The sequence below is a fragment of the Molossus molossus genome, unplaced genomic scaffold (assembly GCF_014108415.1).
Source record: "Molossus molossus isolate mMolMol1 unplaced genomic scaffold, mMolMol1.p scaffold_m16_p_19, whole genome shotgun sequence".
Lineage (NCBI taxonomy): Eukaryota > Metazoa > Chordata > Mammalia > Chiroptera > Molossidae > Molossus > Molossus molossus.
The window spans coordinates 51,731,778-51,747,865 of NW_023425354.1; the positions used below are offsets into that span (position 1 = coordinate 51,731,778).

Genomic DNA, 16,088 nt, shown 5'->3' on the forward strand with positions numbered 1-16,088 from the left:
CACAACTTAATACTACCTGAGAGCAGACTATATTGTCACTGTGCTATGATCTGTGTGATGATGAACTTTACGTCATTAAGAAAATTTTAAATGCGCCAAGGAAGAAAAAGTGATGCATTTCAGAAATTTTAGAGCTTCGTTACTCAAAGACAGGATCATGATTTTTTTTTTTTTAATTCAGGGAATTTTACTACATTAAAATGTTTATAAACTGGTAAGTATGAGTCAGCTAGATAATTTATTTCTGCAAAGTAGTTATAACTTTCATTGGAAAAATAAGACAAATGGCAAGTTGCTGTAAAAAGGCTTAATAATAAAAGTGATGAAGAGTACTTGCCATACCAGCAGGCGAGAGAGAGTAAAAGTGAAAGGGAGGCTGACTTGTGTATTCGTTTATGTGTAAGTATTTTCTAAATCAGTCAATATGATGAAGATTTTTAGTTCATGTTAAATGCCAACCACAGAACACTCCAGCTCATTTCTAAGGATTATCCAGGAAATGCTTCCCCTGTCTGAACCCCAAATTTCTCATAAGCCTTGAGTCTTCTAAGCCTGACCGTGTATTGTCCGCTCTCCTGCTGAGAAGGTGGCCGGGCCCAGCCCTGCTGTCCCAGAGCCCGAGGGGACGACATACTCCCTAGATTTCTTTCCATCAGTGGTTATTCCCATTGCCCTGGCCGGTTTGGCTCAGCGGTTAGAGCGTCGGCCTGTGGACCAGAGAGACCCGGGTTTGGTGCCTGCTAAGGGCACGTGCCTTGGTTGCAGTTTGTCCCTGGCCCTGTTTGGGTGGTGTGGGTGGCGGCCACTTGATGTGTCCCTTTCACGTCCATGTTTCTCTCCCTGTCTCTCCCTCCCACTCTATCTGAACAAAAAGTGGAAAAATGTCCTCAGGTGAGGATAAAAAAAAAAAATGTTATTCCCATCAGATAGAATGAATGTGTAATATAATACATTCATTAATATAATAGCAATTTTTTACAAGGATGTATTTTTTCTCCACCATGTGTTATTTATATTCCCGTTAATAAGGATCAGACCTTCCATATTATTAAACATGGCTTATATCACTTCTTTACTTTTTAGGAAAACCTGGGTCTTTTTTCAGCAGACGCAACCTCCACGACCTGGAAGACTTATGTGAGCTACATTGACGATATGTTGCTGGGTGGCTTCTTTCTTGCCATTGACTGCTCCCTCAAGTACCTCCTGGAAAACACTGGTACTTGCTGGCTTATGGATGTGGGTTGTTACCGCAATGGTGACGGTAATAGCACCTGTAGAGGTACAATGAGGTGCAGCTGAGGGCCTTGTGCCTTCCCCCAAACAATGGTGACCGTTTTGTGAGGCATACACAGTAAAATAGCAAAGGGGTTGAGTTTCTAAATTGTTCGACCAGAAGAGATGTTGGCGAAGTTCAAAAGCAAAAAACACAGAAGCTAATTCAACCTAATCCAAGCTGCGGCTGGGCGGGGTGACCAAGTTGGAATACCAGGGAGCTGGCCTTGGCTCGTGGCGACGGGAGGGGACATTCTGCGCCTTCACGCGTAGTGCCCTCTATCTCTGTAGCTCTGTGAGAACTCGGGAGGTTGTAGTAGCCGGGTTCAGGGGAAGAAGTTTTTCTCTGTGAAAAAGGATCAGACAAGAAGCCGGGGGTGAGGTAGCTTTCGGAAGAAAAAGGAATGTTAAGAAGGTGACGGGCGTTCTTTGAAGCTGTTAAAAGATATCTAAGGGCTTCAGACTATGGTAGAGACCCTGGGTTAAGGTGCACGCAATCAGATATGTTATAGTCAGAGCTCCCCTTGACTAGTAAGTGATGGGATGGGAAGGGCAGAAGAGGTCAGGAATAAAGTTAAATTAAACCTTTTACCTCTGGTAGACTCTGAGGAGCTTAGCAAGGGTCATATTGAAGAATTCTTCAAAATGGAAAGTCAGAGGTGAATATTTTGAAGTCAGACGATGCAGGTGAGATGAGACTTTAAGATGTGAAGTCCAGCCCAAGGAAAGAAATGAAATGCACGGTTAAAATAGGCAGGCCAAGACCAGGGTCCAGATATCCCACTCATGCGGAAGGCTGAGAGGAGAGAGGAGCGAGGCCCCCTGCTGGCTGAAGCGCAGCTGGGCAGATCCCCTGGGGTCTTTGTTGGTGGAGAGACTGAGGTCAGAGCAAGGTGCTAGTTTGTAGGGTGCAGTGGTGCTCCAAATCAGTGAAATGCAGCAGCAGGAAACGGGCTCCAGCGCCGTTAGCAAGGTGGCACATCACCTTCTGGAGCCTGGGGCAGGGAGCCAGCGGTGCATGGCGCATAGACACTGAGACTGACAGCAGCCTCCCGGGGACCGGGGCCCACATGCTCACCTCAGTGACCTCACCCCACCTCCCCTGATGCTGGAGGTCTGGAGTTTCTGGTCTCTCACCCCTCCTTGGAGATCTGGGAAGATGTCTCAGCCACACTTGAGTGCGGGCACTACTCAGAGGTGGTCCCTGAACGTAGTGACTCACCTTTAGCCAGTAGCTCTCCTGATCTGAACGGTGACTGTCAGCCGTCCTCTGTGAGGAGGAGAGAGAGGGAACAAGAGGATGGAGAGGAGGGGGTAGGATGCCAAGGTTACCTTTTCTCCGTGGAAATGGGCGAAAGGGTTACACATCTGTTCACAATGTCAAATGAACAGGATCTGGGTTTAGCGGCCGCCTGACCTAAGAAGCTGCAGATTAAATTCAAAAGGCTCTGGCGAAGGTGAAGGAGCTCAAGAGAGTAGCCTCTAAAGAAGACAATGACTGTGGCCCTTTGCAGGAGCCCAGCTAAGCAACTTCATCTCTCTGGTCCACATCCCCATGTCCACCTTCTCTTGTTTGGTGAGCAAATTCCCTGCCCATGCCGTGGTCTGGCCTCCCAGTCTTTCACAGCATCTAAACCCTGCCTGGGTTAAGCTCTACCCACTCAATCTGGAAATGTTTCCCCTTCACTCCTGCAGTGGTGTACTCATCCCAAGGGTGAGGAGCACCGACGCTGTCTGGCTGCATGGCGATCACACTGGCACTGCGTCTAATAGAGCGGTTGGGTTCCCCTGCCAATGTATGGGCAGGGGTCTCACGGGGTCCGGGTATTCCTGGAAGTCTTCGAAATCCTTCAAACTATATGCAGCCCGGTCTACTACAGTATAGGTGTCTACTGCGTGTAGGAACGCAGAACATATCATGAGGACATGTCAAAACATAATCTTAAAAGTTTTTTCTAAAAACCATTCTATGATAGTAGCATCGTCACTGTGCTAGTGGTAAATTTGCATTCCCTTAAGTTAAATACGCATTTTATGGGACACTCCCGAGTCCAGTAATGCAAATTTATATCATCCCTGAAGTTTTGAGGGCAAGAACCTAGTTTTACACCTCTTTGAGGACGCGCAGCTTTGTTTTGTTTTGGTGAGGGAGGATGGTGAGGCTGTGGTAACAAACCCCATCAGTAACGCAGCTTAAGGACAAAGCCTATCCCCAGTACTGGTCCAAAGCAAGTACTCCAGGCTCGTGGGCTAGCTCCTTTCATCCTGTGGTTCCACCCGTCACCAGGGCTCGGTCTTCGATTCTGTGGGTGGGCTGGGTCACTGCCGCATCCTGGCTCTGGCCTGTGTGAGGCGTGGGGAAGGCTCAGCTGCTGTCTCAATGGCCCTCACCCGAAAGTGCCACCCATCACTTCTTACATTCCACTGCTGTGGAATCACATTGGCGCACCCAGCTGCGGCTGGGAGATGCCACGCACCGTTACAGCTCTGTGTCTGGGGAAGGAAGGGTTAATGCATTTCAGTGCATCGACTATGCCGCCCACAGTATCCACACATAACAGTCTCCTAAATATTTCTACAGTCATAAAGATCTGTGAAAATGAGTGGTTATTGATAAAAGCTGAAGCATTTTCCTGGTACTTGGAACATCTTATTCCATATTATATTGTGACAAATTTAGCAAGACAAGTTGTCTAGCAAGTAATAAGGGACTTTTTAAATTACTTACACTGTTTTTAAATTTTTCATCACCATAGGACTACGGAATTAAAATAAATCCTGTTTTTATAGACCAGAGAAGCGCACAGGCGGAACTGGGACACGCGCAGTCCTAGTGGTTGCTCATGGTGCTGTCTGGCTTGTGCCCAGGAAGACATCAGCTGCTCCCGAACACGCTGGCTTTGCAGCCAACCCCTTCTCAACCAGAGGCTCCCCAGGAGGCCTCGGGGAACGTGGAAGGGACCGTGCTTGACGTGCTCAGTCACTGGGATGCACTTTGAGGATAAGGAGCGTCAGTGCCCCACGATGCCCGGGTCAGCCCTGCCCCAGGAGGGGCCTGTACGAAATGTCAGCAGCTCCCCTGCTGCTGAGCACTGTCCCCCTGTCACCCTCACCTTTCCGAGGTGTTAGCAGACTTTTCATGTCCACTTTCTATACCGAAGAGCTCGTGGGAGGAGAATAAATGCTGTGTTCTGTATTTCTCTTGGCCCGTTTTGCCCATGGTGTTCTTGTTCCTGTTTTTCAGAGTGTAAGCCAGGGCTCAACCCAATATTCGAAGCCCAGCTGTGCCTGGCAATCCCAGAGGTAGTTTTCTATCCATCTCTGGAGCCTGGAGTGCAGGGTGGCTTCTCTGACATTGTGGAGGGCCTCGTGGCCAACATTTTCAGAATGTCATCGCTGGTGCCACGGCTGTCCCCACACAACAGCTCTCCCCACTATCAGGTACTGGGTCTGCAGCCGCCTGCCTCCCGCCAGAGCCGGGTGTCCCGGGGGTGCTGCTGTAACCCGCCGCTCTTGTCTCGCTCCCCAGGGGGACATGGAGGGCACGGCCGGCTTGGCCAGGATGCGGAGCACGCTCCTGGAGAGGGTCCAGCGCGTGACGGCCCTCTGCTGCAGCTACCGGGACACCCTTGGCCAGTACGCCCACCTCTACGTGGAGGACCGGGAGGAGGTCCTAGGCCAGTTTCTGTTGTACGGGCGTGTTCTCACACCCGAGGAGGTGGAGGCCCGTGCGGAGGAGGGCATCCCAGAGAACCCGCCCCGCCTCCCGCAGTTCAAAGCCCAGATCGACTCCTACGAGCAGCTGTACGAGGAGGTGTGCAGGCTGGAGCCCGTCAGGGTGTTCGACAGCTGGATGAGGATCGACCTGCGGCCCTTTAAGGCGTCTCTGCTGAATATAATTAAGAAGTGGAGCCTCATGTTCAAGCAGCATCTCGTCGACCACGTCACTAACAGGTAACGGGTGGTTCCAGCCTCCTTTCGAATGACGGTTGTTTCTGCCCGTGGGTTCTTTGTGACGTGAAGGAAAGCGGCCGCTTGAAGGGTCCAGGCTTTTGGACACCGGGCAACTTTAGCCCTGCCCTTTGGTCCCCCGCATGGCCTCTCTTTTTGTTTCATTTTCCATTTGGTGGCCAGTGTGTGGAAGGCACTCAGTAAGTGGTAAGTAGTGTTTAATACAATAATCACAGACCCAGCCCCCCTTCACCTTCAGAATGTACGATGAGCCCAGTCGGTGTGGCTCAGTGGTGGAGCTTTGACCCAGGCACCAAGAGGTCACAAGTTCAATTCCCGGTCAGGGCCCATGCCCAGGATGTGGGCCCGATCCCCAATGGGGGCAGGCAGGGGGCGGCCAGTCCATGTTCTCTCTCATCGATGTTTTCATCTCTTTCTCCCTCTCCCTTCCTCTCTCTAAAAAAGCAATAAGGAAAAAGCAATTAAAAAAGAAAAAAAGAATGGGCAATGCAAGGTAAGGTCCAGGATCAATGTGCCAGGCACTAGAGTCCTGGTTCGGGCTCTCTTTCTGGCTGCAAAGAGCTGCCTGCTCATTCTACCCTCACGTGGCCTCCCCTCGGTGCCTGGAGAGAGAGAGACAGAGGAGGCCGCTCACTTTTTACGAGGGTCCCACCCATTCTCTGGACCTCATCTAACCCTAGTTACCTCCAAATGTTATCACATTGGAGGTTGGGGCTTCAGCATCTGGATTTGTTGTCAGGGCCACAAATACTCAGTCTGTGGCATTATCTAAGGTCTCAGTCCCGTGCAGCTCCGTAAGCCCTCCTCTCACTCTGCCCCCCTTGCCCTTGTGAAGCCTTCCCCTCTGCCCCTCCTCTTCCCCTCTGCCCCACTCTTCCCCTCTGCCCCTCCTCTTCCCCTCTGCCCCCCTCTTCCCCTCTGCCCCCTCTTCCCCTCTGCCCCTCCTCTTCCCTCTGCCCCTCCTCTTCCCCTCTGCCCCTCCTCTTCCCCTCTGCCCCTCCTCTTCCCCTCTGCCCCTCCTCTTCCCCTCTGCCCCTCCTCTTCCCCCTGCCCCTCCTCTTCCCTCTGCCCCTCCTCTTCCCCCTGCCCCTCCTCTTCCCCCTGCCCCTCCTCTTTCCCTCTGCCCCTCCTCTTCCCTCTGCCCCTCCTCTTCCCTCTGCCCCTCCTCTTCCCCTCTGCCCCTCCTCTTCCCCCTGCCCCTCCTCTTCCCCTCTGCCCCTCCTCTTCCCCTCTGCCCCTCCTCTTCCCTCTGCCCCTCCTCTTCCCTCTGCCCCTCCTCTTCCCCTCTGCCCCTCCTCTTCCCTCTGCCCCTCCTCTAGACCTCAGGGGCTTTCCTCAGCCAATGCTCCCTGTTTCCTTCAGCTTCTCATCCTCTTTGCTCTAACTGATACCCAGCGCCCCCTGGAGGACACTACTTCCCTTGTATCCCTCGCAAGTAGGGGCTGATTTTTCTCCTGAACCCCCTTACCGCTGGGTCTGCAGGTAGATAAGATAGGCTTGTTCTTGGGTGTTTCTTCCAGACCATTCCACTATCTCTTCTTTCAACATCCTCAGCAACACTGAAGCGACTGCCATCAGACAGTGCCAGCTGCCCCTTGTCCTTTGCGGTCATTCTCCCCATCACTGCACAGCTGACCACCCAGCATGGTCTCCTTCCCCCTTCCTTTGGTGAGAATCACCCTCAGTGACCCAACATCCACAGAGTCCCCGTCACGCCTTCCTCTTATTGTGCGGTCTCTCTCCAGTGCCCCTTCACCCCACCGTCCCCCTGCCGCCCAATCCCATCTCACATCTTGGTGGCCCAGAGGGAAGGATGCAGAATAATTGTTCTCCCTTCAGACTCCCAGGTGGAGACACCCCCTTCTCTACAGGACCTGGCATCTTTCCAGCTCACTTATTTGGCAGCCCTGCCACCAAAAAGTCTGCAGACCCGTCAGGATTTCCAGGGAGCCCTGTGCTTTCTCGGTGTTTGTCGTCCTTGCTCCCCGTCCCCTCTCCCACCTTGTGAACCCCAACTGTCTAAGTTCCGTGCTCCACACCCGCACCTCATCCTCGACGCAGAAAAGACAGACCCTTCTCCTGCCGAATCTCCTATGTAAACACACAATCCAAGTGGATCCGCACAGTTTCAGATACTTAACTCTCCTGGATTCCCTTTTCTCCTTCTCCTTAAGTCTCCGATATCTTCTCTGCCCTCATAACTGAACAATGAGAAGCGATCACAAGAGAAGTAACTCCCCCCTTCCACCCCAAACTCCACCATCCTGCTTGCGTTTGTAGCCACACATTCACCTGCCTCGGCGGTTTCATTGCTTGTCTAAGTCTGACCCGTTTCCTCTCATCCACTCAGGGACTTACCTCTATTCCCTGCCCATCCTCAACAGCGTGCAGACGCATTGCCATAGATGCCATCTTTTTTAAAAAGGAAGAACGTGACCTTCCAGCTGCAACGCAAATCCTTTCATTTTTGCGTGGCTTCCTTCACAGCAGAACGCAGAGGCTGTCTCTACATTTTATTCTTTTACTTCTTCATCCATTGCCTCTTACAGTCAGTTTTATCATGAAATATAGCACACATGCAATGTAGAGCAGAACGTTGCAACAAAGCTTGTATTTGCCTATCCAGCTAAGAAACACAGCACTGGCAATATTTTTAAATTCCCTTAGGCACTTTTTCCCGATCGAATCCCTCTTCCTCCCCGAGAGATGTGATTTCTGCCCTCCATGTGACATAATCCTTCTCGTGCTTTTCTTCATGGCTTGGTATATACATTATACATACATGCATGTATATATACATACACACATATATACAAAGATACACACCTAGGAAATATACCTATATAGATTTGCATTTAAAAACATTATGAAAATGAAACAATATTGCATATGATATATCTTTCTCTGTCCTGTTTCTTTCCTTCAGCATTATGTTTGAGATCCATTAGTGCTCTGATGCATTCATGTCATAGGGAGCATTCATTTTCACTGCTATATAGTATTCCATCATATGAGTGTATCACAACTATATAGCCCTTCTATGGCTGATGAGCATGTGAGTTGTTTCAGCTGATATTCTCATCTCAACAGTGTTGCTGTGAGTACTGTTACCGTATGTTATGGTGTTCACGGGCAAACATTCCTCGGGGTACATGCATCAGAGCAGAAATGCCAAGTCAAAGACAATGCATATGATGCCAACTCTCTCCAAGGTGGAGCAGCCAGGTGTGAGCATTCCTGGATCCTCATACTCCCAACACCTCTTGGTAACGGCAGACTGTGCAATGCTGGTCCTTTTTTTTTTTTCCCAGTGGTATCTTATTGTGGTAAATAGTTTGCATTATTCTGATTTTGAATAAAGTGTCTCATCTTTTTAGGTTTTGAGTGAGTCATTATATTTCCTATTCATAACTCTTGCCTTTTGTTTTTATTGGACTTCATTTTTTTCCTCTTTGATATTTGGAAGTGACTTACATATTCTACATCGAATCCTTTGCTCATTGTATAGGTTGCAGATGTAGTCTCCTGTTTTGTGGCTCATCTTTCCACTGCATTTATGGTATATCTTGATGAGCAGTTCTTCATTTTAATGTGGCCAAATGCGTCCATCTTTTCCTTTATGTTGTTCTCTTTTGCCTTGTTAAATAATCCTTTCTTGCCCTGAGATCCTAAAGATACTCCGTCTTGTAACTTGATCTTTCCCTTACACAGCCCTTGTCTGTTGCTATATTCCCACGCACAGTCCTCATTTACTGTGGCTCTGGAGGAAATGTTGATATCTGGCAGGACCAGTACCCATCCTGCTCATCTCTATTAAGAACGTCTCAGCATTTTGGGCCCTTACCATTTTACATAAATTTTAAAATAAACTTATGAAAGAAAAAAATCTGTAGAGATTTTTATTATAGTTGCAGTGACTATAGATCAATTTGAAGGGAATTATTGTTGTTATTATATTGAGTATTTCTGTTCAAGTGCGTGTTGTCTCCATTTATCTAGGTCTTTTAAAATGTCTTTCAATAAAAGTGTTTAATCATTACTTTTACAGTGTTTTCATGCCTTTGCCAAGATCTGTTCCTTGGTATTTGATTTTTTGGTTCCTAGTATAAGTAATATTTTAAAATGAAATTATTTTTGTATATTGATTTTGTATCAAACAGCTTTGCTAAATTAAGTTTTTAATTCTAATAATTTATCTGTGTACTCATTTGGATTTGCTGTATACTTAGTCATCATCTATACATTTATAATAGTTTTATATCTTCCTTCTCAGTCTTTTTAAAAATGTATTTTATCTCTGTTTCTTATCTTACCACACTGGCTAGGACTTCCAGTCCAACGTTTCATGACGTGGTGACAAGTATCCTTGCCTTATCCCTGATCTTAAAAAGGATGCTTTCAATGTTTCACCACTAAGTATAATATTTGCTGTGAGTGTTGTGCATTCTCTTTATCTGATTAAAGAAGTTAACTTCTATTATTAATTTGTTAAAAGGATTTAGCAATAAATAGATACAACCTTTTTATCAAGCACTTTTTCTAATTTCATTAAAATAATTATATTCTTTTCCCTCAAAATGTTAAAGTGGTGAATGTATTATTTGCTTTCTAATATGAAACCAACCAAGCATTACTGAGATAAGCCCAACACAAATTGTTTGTTACCTTCTTCCAATATATCCATTAGTTAATTTTGTTTGCAAATATTTTGTTTAACGTTGATGCATCTATGTTTGCAATTGAGATTGGCCTTCAATTTTCCTTTCTGTACTGTCTTTGATCTTGCTCTGTGATTTTGCTATCTTCGTAAAATGAGTTAGGAGGTAATCCTTGTTCATTCTCTGGAAGAGCTGGTGTAAGATTGGGATTCTCTGATCCTTGAATGTTTGATTTAAATCTCTTATTGAGCCATCTGGGCTTGGTATTTTCTTTGTGGCATGATTTTTAATTTCTCTAATGGGTATAGGGATGCAGACAAATAGAGTAAGTAATGTTTGTCTATAAATGTATACATTTCACGTAAATCCTCAAGTTATTGTCATAAAATGTGTAATATTCTCTTACCTACTTAATTGATACAGCATCTATGGTTATGTCCTGTTTCTCATTTCTCCTCAGTTTTATTTATTTCTATTCAGTTTTTAGTTTCTGGTTTCTTTTCTTCATCAATCTCACTGCAGGTTTGTAAAAAAACGAGTTTATGAACACATTGATTCTCATTATTATTATTTCTATTTTAATAATTCTTTTACATTTATTATTTCCTTCTATTTGGGGTATTTATTTTCTATTCTTTTGGCTGACTTAAGACAGATGCTTTGTTTATTCACATTGTGTTCTGTTTTATTTTAATTTAACACTTAAAGTTATAAATTCCATTCTCAGTACAATGTTACTGATATGTTACAAGTCTTACTATGCACAATTTTTATTCTAATTTACTTCTAAAATTTTTAATATCCATTACAATGTATTTATATATTTTTAATTTCCTAGACATGGTATTCTCCTAGTTACATTTCTGTTACTAATTTCTAATTATTGCACTGTGGTCAGAGACTGGGATATATGTAATAATAAGCTACTGAAATTTCTTGAAGTTCACCTCATACACATATGGTCAGATTTCATAAGTGGAAAGAATGTGTCTTCTGTAACTGCTGGATGTAGTGCTCTAGACCTGCTTATGTGATCAAACCTGTGAGCTGTTTCATCCAAATTTTATCACTGCCTATTTTGTCTGCTTAATTTGTCAGTTATAGAGGTAACTGTGTTAAAAATCGTCCACTCTGATGGTAGATTGTGAATTTCTCCTTGTAATTCTGTCATTTTAAAATATATTTTAAGGTTATTCTATATGAGCATACAGAGGGTTGACTTTTTATATCTTCCTGGCAAATTCAAACTTTTATGACACATTAAAGATATTCTTTATCACTGAGCTATATGTCTTATAGTAAAGTCTGTTCTGTCTTATATTAATATAACTAAACCAATTTCCTTTGTATGATATTTTCCTGGTATCTCTCATTTTATTCTTTGGCTTTCAATTTTTCCATGCCTTTATATTAGGAGATATTTTAATAATTGGCATAGAATTTAGTGTTGTTTTTTTTATCTACCTTACTATTTATATTGTAACTGGAAGGTTTTATTTATTAACATCTATTCTGCTATAATTAGATTATTTCCTACCATTTCTTTGCATGCTTTCTATATGGTCTTTTTCTTTTTTATTCTTTCTTGCCTGCTTTTGGGTTGAATGTGTTTTTTTAATGGTTTATTTTTCCTTTTTTCTTATTCTGTTCTTTCCCTTCTGCTAATTTGGATGTTTTACTATCTACATCTACTGTTCTAATGGATATTATATCTATTTTAATAAGTATCCTTAAAAGGAATAAATATATCAGTATTGTTATTTTCCTTGCAAGCAACACAAAGACTTTAGAGTAGTTTGATTTCAACTGTTCATCCTTCAAATTATATTCTATCATTCCCAGTAATTTCAATTGTTCTCTATTATTTGTTTAAATTCTAGAAATGATACTTTATTATTTTATACTTAATGTTTATGTACGTTTACCCATATATTTACTGATACTTTACTCATTACATATTTCTACATTACAGACCTGCTATCTTAGGTATATCATTAAAAGTTCCTTTTTAAGAATATATTTTTATTGATTTTTAGAGAGACAGGAAGGGAGAGGGAAAGAGAAAGAGAAAGATTGATCAGCTGCCTCCTACACACCCTGTACCGGGATCGAGCCTGCAACCTTGGCATGTGCCCTGAGTGGGAATTGAACCAACAACCTCCTGGTGCACGGGACAAAATCCAACCAACTGAGCCACACTGGCCAGGGCAAAAGTTCCTGTAATAATGGTGTATCTGTGCAACTCTCATTCTTTCTTTGTCTGAAGATGCATGTATTTGCCCATGTTCTTGAAAAAAAAACATGGTTTTGTACAAGAAAAAAATCTAGGATAACAGGTATTTATTGAGTCTATTGAAAATATTATTCCACTGTGCCCTGTCTTCCATTGTTGCTGTTGAGTAGTCAGCCATCATCTAGTGCTTTTTATTTTTTATAGTTTGGTGGGGTTTTTTGTTTGTTTGTTTGTTTGTTCCTGTGTGGAAATCTTTCTTTGCTCTGATGCTAATTTTAAGGTATTTTTTGTCCTGCAGTTTCATGGTGAAGTGCCTATGTGAGCGTTTCTGTGTGTTCATTCCACCTGGAATTTGTTGGGCTTTTACACTCGATGTCTTTCAGCAAGTCAAGAAAGTCCTCAGCCAGCATCTCCCCAAAGATGGCTTCTTCCCATTCTGTCTGTATTCTGGGACTATTATTGTACCTATGGGGGATTTTTTTCACTGTCCTGTGTGTCTTTTAACAATTTTCCTACTTTTCTGTTTTTTTTTTTTGTTTTTTTTTTACTAACTGCATCGCAGTTTGGGTAAGTGCACCACTTTTACCAGACAGCACGTGACCCTCTCTTTCAGCTTTGTCTAAAGCGCATGTTTAATCCACTTAACATGCCCTACATGTTAGTTATACTTTGCCTTTTGGGGTCTTCTATTTGGCTGTTTTATCGTTTTGCTTGCTTATATTTATACCCTCTTGGTTTCTGTCAAGTGTTAAGGCTTCTCTTTTAGTTATCCATTCTTTAAAGTTTTACAATACATTTATTAGAGGGTGTTCTAAAGCAACTTTTGATTTGTCAGCTTAAAATATGGTTTGGTCCTTCTTGCCATAGATAAAGTTTACATAAAGGCCTGCAGAACATTGTTGCCTCTTTATCCTGGAATTGTCCATTTCTGTGGCACAGAAAAATCATTTTTTTGCTTTGCTGAAACCCCTCCTAAAAGCGTTCCCTATGTTTCTCTTCACCAAGTAAGGCCACCACGGGACATAGTTTTTATGTTATTCACCGAAAAAAATGTTGTCACTTCTTGGAATCCATCATTCAATAAAAAGGCCCACACATTCTAATGACAGTTTCTGGGCATATTTGAAGGACCTCGGAAGTGGCCTCCATCCCTGACGCTGACACAATGCTGAATTTATACTTGAACTTGAAGCTGGGTCAGGGCAGGGGCTCTGACCTGCTGAGACTGGAAGAGCTTATCTAGGCTCGGGGCGGGGGGGGATTCCTAAATCTGTCTCAGCTGATATATCATGCTTAATAGGATGAAGTTATGTGTCTTAGTCTGTCCTGAATCGATGTCTGAGAAACCGCAGGGAAGGCACTTTCTCCTGCTATGTGGGTCAGGAGCAATGAGACAAGGTGCTTAGACAAGAACTCTTTGTTTGTCCTTTAAATGTTGTTATTTTATGTTCTGCATCTGAATACCAGTATCTGCAAGCTTACCAGGTTTGATTGTGCTGTTTCTGCTGGCTCCTACTCACGGTGACTTCCTTCCTTGTATATTTTGTGAGTTTGGATTGTAAAAATAATGTTCCTTGGACTATTATCTGGGGAACTCTTGAGGATTGGGTTCTACTTGCATTTCCCCAGAGGATTTGTACGTGTTTCTGCCAGTCATCAAGGGACTCTTCCAACCCCAGACCACTTGTACGTTAACTTGCCCAGGGGTCTACCTAGTGGCCGGATGAAGGCAGGCGAGTTTCCACACTGTCCCCTCTGGGCAGCATGCTCATTTCTTGTTCACCTTATGGTACTGCAGCTTCCTATTCGCCTCCTCACCTTGTGTGGGTACGAGGCTCAGTCACCTGTTCCCCACACACCACAGGCAACCAGGGTAGAAGTGCAAGGTCTCCAGGGTTCCACAGGAACGGCTGCGTGAGAGCCGGCTTTGGGTCTTGCTTGGTTCTTGCTTTCACGACATTTCCAGCCTCTGGAGATTCCTTCATTTCATGACACCTTAGTGATGCATTTTTACACGACTGTGAGATATTCACTTAAGCATGTTAGATGTTTCGGCAGAAGGGTTAGCCATATTATCGTGTGTACCAGACAGGTAGACACAGAAGCCGACGATTCACCGATTTTCCCGAGTCAGACACTTACTCGACCTCTCCACTGAAACCATGCTTCTCAAGATACTGGTGACTTTTGTATGGTTGAGTCCCGCAGTCATGATCAGTCTTCATCTCGCTTGTACCTCTCAGCAGGATTCGGCACAACCGATAACTCCCTCTTTCCCAAATGGGTTCTTCCTCTGGCTGCAAGACACCGTGTGTTTCTTGTTCTCCTTCTGTCACTGGCTATGGCTTCTTGGTCTCCTTGGGTGAGCCCATCTCCTCTCCTAGACCCTCTTCAAGATATTAAATTTCCTGCCACCTCAATCCTGAACTTTCTTCTCTATCTACGTTCTATTCTAGATGATGTCTGACCCAACGCTTTAAATCCATCCGTGTGCTGATAACTACCAGATGTGTGTCTTCAGCCCTACCTCTCAGGAGCTCTAGAATTACATTCAACAGGATCTCAAGTCTAATGTGTTTACAACTTATTCCTCTCCCTCGAAATCATCATCATCATCATCATCATCATCATCATCATCTTCCCCAATTCTTTCCTATATCTTTCAATGGCATCAGCATTTACCCCACTGCCAGGAGTCATTATTGATTCCTCTCATTCCCTCACACCTTCCCCCCCAGTCCATCGTGGGTCCTCTTGGCTCTGCACGCTACTTTATCTTGACTCTGACCACTTCTGAGGTCCACCATGCAAGTCAAAGCCAACATCTCCTGCCACCCGGACAGCACTTATAGTCCCCCAAAAATGCCCTCTGTTCTTGTCTCCTCGTCACCAATGCCACTATCATCATCATCATCATCATCATCACCACTACCACCTCTAAATAAAACTTGTTCTCCTCCAACTACAGATCATTTTAAAAATATAAGCCAAGTCTTGTCATCTCCTACTCAGCATTCTCATGCTTTGAATGGTGACTTCACTCATGTGGCTCCCTCTGTCTGAAACCTCTGCCCCCTTCCCCTCTGTGGCTCACTCCTTCATGTTGTTTAGATTAGCGCTCAAATGTTCCCTTAGGAAGGAAGCCTTCACTGACCACTCCATGGAAAATAGACTACTCTTAGGCTCTACCTCCTTATTCCATAGCACTCATCACTCTGTGAACGATACACTTTGTGTCTATGTTTCCTCTTTACTTTTCCCATGAGAATGTAAGTTTCATAAGGGCAGAGGCTTTGTTGACCTTATTTATTATTCTACCCTCAGAACCTGGATGCATACTCATAATAGATGTTAAATAAATAATTTTGAATTGAAGAATAAATGTTATTTAATTCTCACAATAACCAGTGAGATAGAACTAAATGATCTTTGTAATCTTCTAAATGAGGAAGATGAGGCTCGAAGATGCTAAGTGACCTGGCCATGGGTTACCCATCTCGTAAGTCTCAGAATCTCATCCACATGTGTATCATTTTAGAGGCCACTGCATTTTTTAAAAAATTTAATTTCTAAAATTTTACTTTGAAATAATTTCAGATTTACCAGAAAAGGGCTGGCAAAATAACATGAAGAGTTCTCTTGTACCTTCCTTCCTCTTTCCCAAATGATAACATCCTGTGGAACCGCAGCACTGTTATCCAAACCAGGAGGTTAATGTTGATGTGGAATTGGTGAATGTCTGTACTTCACCAGTTGTCCCACTAACCTGCCAGGGTGGTCTCCTCCAGCACACAGGTCTCAGCCTCGTCTCTCCTGATGGGTGCTTCTGAAGAGGGCTGTGTTTGTATCACCATGACAGAGTCAGTGCCCAGCGCTGGGTGCATGGGAAGTGTCCCATAACAAAGCTGGGGAAATAAATCAACCATTTCTTTGGGCAGTGGAGAGAAAAT

The 16,088-nt window shown here is 44.4% G+C and overlaps 1 protein-coding gene across 2 annotated transcripts in view; it reads left to right on the top strand.

Moving 5' to 3' along the window:
• Positions 1-16,088, top strand: part of DNAH9 (dynein axonemal heavy chain 9) — a 354,158-nt gene that overhangs the window by 52,083 nt on the left and 285,987 nt on the right. For both annotated transcript variants that reach the window (XM_036268293.1, XM_036268294.1), the window contains exons 15-17: positions 1,084-1,219; positions 4,520-4,716; positions 4,805-5,229. In XM_036268293.1, coding sequence (XP_036124186.1) covers positions 1,084-1,219; positions 4,520-4,716; positions 4,805-5,229 — 758 coding nt within the window. The remainder of the gene's footprint in view (positions 1-1,083; positions 1,220-4,519; positions 4,717-4,804; positions 5,230-16,088) is intronic.